This window comes from Notothenia coriiceps, unplaced genomic scaffold (assembly GCF_000735185.1).
Source record: "Notothenia coriiceps isolate Sejong01 unplaced genomic scaffold, NC01 NC01_scaffold00000492, whole genome shotgun sequence".
Classification (NCBI taxonomy): Eukaryota; Metazoa; Chordata; class Actinopteri; order Perciformes; family Nototheniidae; genus Notothenia; species Notothenia coriiceps.
This window is the reverse complement of record NW_011333193.1, coordinates 35,164-43,601: the sequence shown is the minus strand read 5'-3', so window position 1 is coordinate 43,601 and position 8,438 is coordinate 35,164. Positions and strand designations below refer to the sequence as shown.

Genomic DNA, 8,438 nt, shown 5'->3' with positions numbered 1-8,438 from the left:
ATAGTGAAAGTAGCGACAGTAAAAGTAGTCATTGTGCAGATTGGTCCATTTCAGAATAATATATATGATGTGTTTTATAATGATTGATCATGAAAGTGTTCTCAAAGCTGGTAAAGGTGCAGCTAGTTTGAATGACTTTGTATACTGCAGGGTAGCTTGTGGATGTACTAAAGTCTTGGTCATTGTCTCTAACCTCCTGTCACTAACAGAGGATGGATGTGGTTCAGTAAAACCATCCGATTACAGAGCTGCTAGAGCTAAACCGGAAGAGCGTTAGAACAGGAAGTGGGGAAAGGGTCGGGTTGCATGAGGTTTCACATCACAACATTTAATCCAGAATCACACGATGGTCTTTACCTGATGTCAGTTGTTGGGCAATACAAGTTCCTAGGTTAGATTAGATTCACTTTATTGAATCAATCTGCACATTTTACTTTTGGTACTTCCACTATATTTTGATGATAATACTTTTCTACTTTTACTTGAATAACATTTTGAATGCAGGACTTTTATGGAGAATACTGAAACAGAGTATTCCTAAACTCTGGTACTTCTACTTTTACTCAAGTACAAGATCTGAGTACTTCTACTTTGAATCAAGTACAAGATCTGAGTACTTCTTCTTTTACTCAAGTACAAGATCTGAGTACTTCTTCTTTTACTCAAGTACAAGATCTGAGTACTTCTACTTTTACTCAATTACAAGATCTGAGTACTTTTACTTTTACTCAAGAACAACATCTGAGTACTCCTACTTTTACTGAAGTACAAGATCTGAGTACTTGACAGAAACTCACAGAAAACAATTTACAGAGCTGTTTTCGGGGAAATGTGTGGGCTATTTCTGGTAAGCCGGTCGTAAATAACAATAGTCTGAATGTGAAAAAGGGGAAGTCTCCAACTATGATATTAAATCTCTAAAGCTATTCGAAGAGAATGAGGTTCCAACTCCTCAAATATGCGGATGTAATGCTTTCTCTGCTTCATAACATAATAAACTGATGGATATAAACACATTATATAATATGTAATTGAGATTAAATGATTGTTAACTAAACTGCTTTTCATGCAAACATTGCCAAAACTCAGTTTCAACCAGCAGAATATGCACATGTTATGCTTTTCTCTGATTCATATCATATTAAACTAGATTTATTTCGGGATATAAAACATATGAAGTACTTTTTCATGCAGATCTGTTAGAAAAAAATAGGTTTCAACTCCAGCATTACCAGTGCTGTCCAGGAAACGGTGCTATGTTTCCACCAAAACTCACAGAAAACAATTCACCGATCTGTTAAATTAATTATCAGAGGATTTTTTAAACTGTTATGTGAAAAACAACGCTTTAAATACTGTCTAGGGATTATAAAAGCGATGATATTGAGAGGCTGTAGCTTTCACTTTCATAACCAAATTAATGTTTTCTGGGAAATATGTGGGCTATTTCTGCAAGGTCGTAAATAACTATGGTCTAAAATGGAAAGATAGATGGATTCTTTATTCATCCATATTTGGGAAAATCTTTATTTACAGCAGCAATATAGGCTATTCGGGCATTAAAATATAAAAAAGATTGAATAATGTAGCCTAATAATATAATATAAAATAAACAGAAAATATATACAAGAATGAGTAAAAATAGGAAGTCTCCGGCTACGATAATAAATAGATATTAATGCATGCTTTCATTTCTGCTGAATATATACTAATATATAGTGTTTGTGACATATTTATATGTAAATATAAATTAAGTCCCTGTGGTCCGCTCCGGGTTTTACGACCCTCTCCCCGCCGCAGTGGGAGGAAGTTGGACCACAAAGCAAGCAGTGCCTCTGTGCAGAAAAACACTGAAAAATACACCGAAGAAGGGGGCACTTCACCTGAAAACATGTGCCATATTGGAGCTGGGACGCGAACAGCCTAACAGAAACACAGTGGATCTAGTATCAGTTGACAGAAGCTCCGGGAAAGACACCGGACGGACGCTCTCTACTCAGCCGGAGATTGAGCTCTCTAAAGCGGATAGTCTCACAGGCAGGAGTCGGTGGGAACGTTCGGCTCCTTGTGCGATTTTGTGGTTGATTTACGAGAAACACACCACCGGCACCGTGTTGTGTTAGTTATTGTCGGACTGGTTACCACAACACCTGGTGGTTAAATGTGTTGTCTTGGCATTTAAAAGCAGTTTACGCCGAAAAAGTGTACCACCCGCCGGATCTCCATCTCCCGGCGCTCCCTCCCCCTCCTCCGCCATCAGCGTCACCAGCAGCTCGCTTTGGGTCTCCAGGAGAGGAGGGTCCCCCGCTAACAGTCGGGGTAACTCAACGGACAAACTATGGATTATATTGTGCGATTTTCTCATTGTTATTAAGCCTTTTTTGGGACTATTTGTGTCATTTTTTCCTCTGTTTGCTGCGAGACTTCCCCTAACAGGAGCTCAGCCGTTGGCTTATTAGCTTGTTAGCAACTGATGCTAACGTTTGGTAGCTCAATACCACGATATCCCTGCTGGCGGTTAGCACTTTGCTAACTAGCACTAGCACCCAAAATTATCGGTATTAGCCCAGCAGGCTAAAACAAGTTAGCTTCGTGGATTTGGCTTCTGATTAGTGGATTTTTTTTCCCTTTCTGGAAGGCAAGAGTGTTTACGTTTTCAGAGGGGAAAGCCCTGTAACCCATGGAGAACAGTTGTTTTTGGACTGACTGTACTGGGGTATTTTATATTTTATGTATAAATAGCTAACGTTCGCTAGGTAAAAATCACCCGATCAGTTAGCCCACTGTTAGCGTTTTGCTAACTAGCACCCTAAACTGAGCACCAAAAATATCGATATTAGCCCAGCAGGGTAAAACAAGTTACCTTCGTGGATTTGTGATTAGTTGATTACATCGGTTTAGCTTGTGTTAATCCTCCTTAAAGTGTTTAATGACGTCTTTTCGGGCGACATTTTTGTGTGTGATTGATTTAAAGGAAGACAGGAAGCCAGGCAGGCAGCAACATAAACAACATATTTTTGTGCAAATATTTGCATTTTTTTTTTAACCAGCTGAGATATTATGGACAAAGTAATAGCCTCGACAATTCCACCCTCCCTCTTTTATTCCTTCCATTACTGAGAACTACACGTGTCGCTGTTTTATTACTGCTTTTCTGGAGACACACACAGAAGAAGCCAGTCACATTTCCACTCAGCAGCCAAAATTAGATTTTTTTTCCCCCTTTTTCTCGACAGCAGAGTGTTTACGTTTTCAGGGGGAAAGAAGCCCTGAAACCCATGCCTCACTGGAGACAAACCAGTCGTTTTTGGACTGATTTCCAGCAGGAAAGTCCCCAGAGACCTGTAGGATTTGACAGCTGTCTCCACATCCAGCATCTGGTGCATCTGACATTACTATAAAGCGAGCAAGGGGACAGATCTGTGCATTATTTCCCCGTGAGAAACCTGCATTTTTCTGCACTAAATGGGATTACAAAGACGCTGATCTCGCGGCCCTGCTGACTGTATATATTTCTCGAGGAGTCACCCAATGTCTCCCCTCCTGAATTTCCTTTTTTCTGCCACAATGATGGTAGTTTGAGGCGGATAGACAACGACACCATCGCAGCGGATGGTCACTCTGGCCCTGTCACGCACCTTGGCGCTTGATGTTGCTCATATCTGGAGGAGGACATTGTTTTTTTAATCCCATAATATAATAAAACCATCCCCAGCCCGGTTATTTGATTGATTTGGTCGTCCCAGGGTCGAAAGATGGCGGACCTCGAAGCAGTTCTCGCCGATGTCAGTTATTTGATGGCGATGGAGAAGAGCAAATCTACTCCTGCGGCCCGAGCGAGCAAGAAAATCATCCTGCCTGAGCCCAGGTAAGCACATCTCCTCAGAGCTTATTGTGTGTGTGTGTGTGTGTGTGTGTGTGTGTGTGTGTGTGTGTGTGTGTGTGTGTGTGTGTGTGTGTGTGTGTGCTATGCAGCCTTATAGGGAGGTGGAGGCGTGCTAACTCTCAAACCAGTGACTTACTGTAGATGCTGAATGTGACTGGAGCTTTTTTCAGGTTTTTGCAGCTCCTTGGCTTCATGATGTCACCAAACCCACAAAGCAACGCTTCATCTGCATGCTTATTTACCCCATTTACCATCAATAAGTTCATCTAGGGTTAGCCTTAACAACAGCAGATTGTGGTGCAGAATATGTCATCATATTGCCATTTCCTTTCATCATACACGCCTCACTCATGTCCTATATTTGCTGTCTGTTGCAAACTTTTCTGCCAAACAGTCTCCATTTGCTCCCAGGCTGTCAGTCTGATCCTGGATATGTTTAATGTATCATGTGCAACACATTTATTGAGGCTGACATGCAGCTGCAGCATCAATATGTGCAGCTCTGGAGCCGAAACCCCTGTTTTGCAAGAGCATGACTCGGCCATTAGAGCAGACTACAGCTCAGATCTGATTTAAATAATACATCTACACATAATTGCACATCCTTTTGTCCCTGCTGCTGCAACTCTTGGGGCCTGGATGAGTCTCTTCAGCTTCTAGGCGTGCAGCTTGATTGAAGAGGATGTGGTGAACATTTGGTTATTGAGATAGCTGCTTTCCATACAGAGGGTTTGTGACTCTGACAGTCATTCGTGTTTAGCCAAATGATCACCGTTGTGTTCGCAGCAGCATCACCGCTGTCAGATTTGAGTTTTACATTCATCACCTCGTACTTCACATTTGTTAATGGGCAGCTGAACACTGTTGTTGACACACCCACACATGTGTAAAGCCAGTGTCTCCACATTTCAAAGTGTTGATGTGGGTTCAACGAGCATTATGTTTACACCAGGAGTGATTTATGGAGGGAGGAGGTCACTGACTGACTGACTTGTCTTGGCAGATCAGCAGAAGGCACTGATCCAGACACTGCGTTACACACTAATGAATGTTGTCCATCAGAAAAGGATTACATTAAAGGATTTTCTGCAATAGCAAATTAATTCTGGTATCCTCCATCAATTTACATTCATTTGAAGAATGTGGATGAAGGCATTCGCCACTTTATTGATCCACTAATCAATCCCAAGAAGCACACAAGCCCTGCCCTCTTCACAGGTTCCAGAACACAGTTTCATCCCCAGTGCACGAGCTAACAGGCGGCCAGGGTTCATCAAACTGTCAATATTAGTTAACATGAGTTAACATTAGCCTCCTCTCTGTACAAAGTGATCATTTATTAACGGATAACAAGTCAAACATTTCTCAACCACAGCCCATGCTGTCAGATGCATGCTTTATCCCTTTGATTCCGCTACCATTAGCTTTACGCTACTGCTAACCATTTTTCAAAGTTGGCACATGTGTGTGTTTCCTTCCTTCAGGCGGTTTCACTTTGTCAGTGTGGCTTTTGAAATGAACTTTCAGCAACGTGAAGCTTGCTTTAGACCGGCAGACCCATTAGACTGATGTTTGAGTCACTTTGAATTTTTGTCTAATTACGACTCGAGCATTAATGCAGTCACATTCCTGAGTGCTTTATAAACGGGCAACTGCCCTGCCTTCATTATAGAGACACGGTGACTCTGACAGTTTGTATAAAGAAGCCAATTTAGCACTAAAACCCAAATGTAGTCGGATATTTTTCAGCTGACTAGTGACATACTGAGTTTAAAGCATATCGCTGGTGTTTGTTTGAGCTCATTTACTCTTAAGGAGGACTAGCAAGGCCACAGGTGGTACATTTTAAAAAGAGCAACCCACTAAAACATCTAAATGACTTTGCATGCCTGGAAGTTTGATTAAAATTAGTTTAATTTGCTCGCAACTGCATTCACTTGTACTGGTTGCAAGTGACACATGTAAAGAGCTAACATGCTTATGTCAAACAATGCCATATATTTAGCCTTTTCCATGCATAATATGCTGTAAAAGGTTTTTGTTGTTCCCAAAAAGTTCTTATCGACATCTAAATGAGAAGTTTTTTAATACTTGATTAACTATTTAACTACCGTATAATTTAAAAATGCTCCTTCAGCCTCAAATTGAGTTATATCCTATTAAATGTAATATATATATATGCTTTGGATTTAAAGAGCAAGACATGTAAAGACTGTTAGCTTTAAGCCAAACAAACACCCTGTGCTGTTACTTCAGGATGTACCTGTGGCTTTTGACTGTTTGTATCTCAAATCACTCCAAGCTGTTCTTCAGCCGGTCATAGTTGGTCGTGTCGTTTTTATTCAAGTTGTGACAGATTTAAATCTGCTTACTTAATCGATTTTCTGCTGCGTAAACAATGAATAATTAATCAATTAGTGAACAGCTTCTATAACGGACTAGAAGAGCAATAATGTGTGTTCCAGACCCTAATGTGTTCAGTTCTTTCTTGGACAATACTAACCCTAAAATGGGACCACTAGTTTTTTACTAATCCTGTTGACCAAAAGAGAATTAACTTCTCCTTGATGAGAACTTTAAAGAGTCCTCTCCTGCTGATGTTCAGGTGTATATCAGTATGTAGTGTCTCTACTTTAAAGAGTCCCTGCTGATGTTCAGGTGTATATCAGTATGTAGTGTCTCTACTTTAAAGAGTCCTCTCCTGCTGATGTTCAGGTATATATCAGTATGTAGTGTCTCTACTTTAAAGAGTCCTCTCCTGCTGATGTTCAGGTGTATATCAGTATGTAGTGTCTCTACTTTAAAGAGTCCTCTCCTGCTGATGTTCAGGTGTATATCAGTATGTAGTGTCTCTACTTTAAAGAGTCCTCTCCTGCTGATGTTCAGGTGTATATCAGTATGTAGTGTCTCTACTTTAAAGTCCTCCATGCTTATATTTGTTTTGTATAAAGGACATACTCGACACATATGGAGACGGTTAAGCATGTGTCCAAAATATTAAAAAAATGTTTTTACAGAACGTAAGTCAAGGCCATGGAATTTCAGATTGAGAAATATCCTTACCCAAAACTCCACCCGAGGGTTAGAGTGAAACACAGGTGATGTTATTGAGCAGTTGCATGATAGTGTGTCCTTCACACACAGTGTAAAGTTGTTAGTACTTAGTTAAGGCCGTCATCCTGTGTGACGGTGAAACGGAACTCCTCACTAATTGAGTTCGCTGCTCCTCATTAGACGTTCATTTAAGAATCCGGGTTGCGACACATTGACGCTCGAAAAGATAATCCAAGGGCCGGCAAACACGAGGCACTGAGGACGAGCTGAGGATAAAACTAAAGACAACGGCAGGACGTTTGACTGATTAGCACCAGAGAGGGCAAGAGCACACACATCCTTTACTCAAGTAGAAGTACAGATACTCGTGTTTAAAAATACTCTGGTGAAAGTAGAAGTACTGACTATACTTCTTACTCAAGTCAAGTAAGAGGTGAGGGCTTTATTGAAATGGTACTTCGAGTAAAAGGAGTACGCCGATAACTAGAGCTGTTTTAAGAGGTACCTGACCTCCGTGCCTTTATATTATAGAACAATAAGCGGTGTCATTGTAGCTAAGGATGAAGTGTTTCCTGGCGGAACAACGGGACAACATGAGCAGACGTGTTTCATTGACGGTCCCTCTCTTCTTAGGAGAAGCACGCAGAAGATGGATGGGAATACGGAACGGGATCGGTGTGTCAGAATCGGGGGAGAGTCTGAGCGAGCGGCGGAGATGACTGCTAAAGGAGGTGAATCAGATGATCAGCGGCAGCCAAACCATCACATTCAACTAAAGAAACCAGCGCTGTTCGGGGAAATGAGGAGGAAGTAGGAAAGAGTAGGCAGGGTATTTGAGGTCAAGCATGTTGGGAGAAGGTAGAGAGCAGCTTACAGGTATTTGTGGTGTCAAGCCAGTGGTAAACGGCGGCAGTAGAAGAGTACAGGTAGGTTTGAGTTGTCAAGCCATGGTAAGAGGAGTAGAAAGGTACAGGTATTTTGAGTTCGAACCCATGGAGCAGCGGTAAGACAGTAGAAGATTACATGTATTTGAGTCAACATGGTAAGAGAGTAGAGAGAGTACAGGTATTTGTGTGTCAAATGGGGTGAGAAGGTAGATAGAGAAGTATTTGAGTTCGAACATGTAAAGAAGTAGGAAAGTACAGGTAGTTTGAGGTTCAACATGTAACGAACGTGGACAAGTAAGCAGATATTTGTGTTCGAGATAGATGGTAGAAGTAGAAAGTAAAGGTATTGTAACAAACAGTAAGAATATAAAGAAAGTACACACGGTATTTGTGTTCAAGATGTAAGAAAGAGAGAGAAAAATGGCCGGTGCAGAAGAAAGATAAAACCGTAGTGAGTACACAGACGGATAGCCAGGAGAACATGTAACGAAGGAACGAAAGATACAACTAAACAACCAGGCGATATAATTTGTACTCCAATACTTCCCACCTCTGACTAGGGCGACCTTATCATGCGAGCGGCTCGCCGAGTCATCACGTGGATACCGTGA

The 8,438-nt window shown here is 41.3% G+C and overlaps 1 protein-coding gene across 1 annotated transcript in view; it reads left to right on the top strand.

The window, feature by feature from the left end:
• The window catches only part of LOC104954353 (beta-crystallin A4-like), a 10,607-nt gene extending 2,853 nt beyond the window's left edge, over positions 1-7,754 (top strand). Inside the window, exons 5-6 of the mRNA XM_010781449.1 lie at positions 3,747-3,868; positions 7,574-7,754. Coding sequence (XP_010779751.1) covers positions 3,747-3,868; positions 7,574-7,754 — 303 coding nt within the window. The remainder of the gene's footprint in view (positions 1-3,746; positions 3,869-7,573) is intronic.
• The last annotated feature ends 684 nt before the right edge of the window (positions 7,755-8,438 follow it).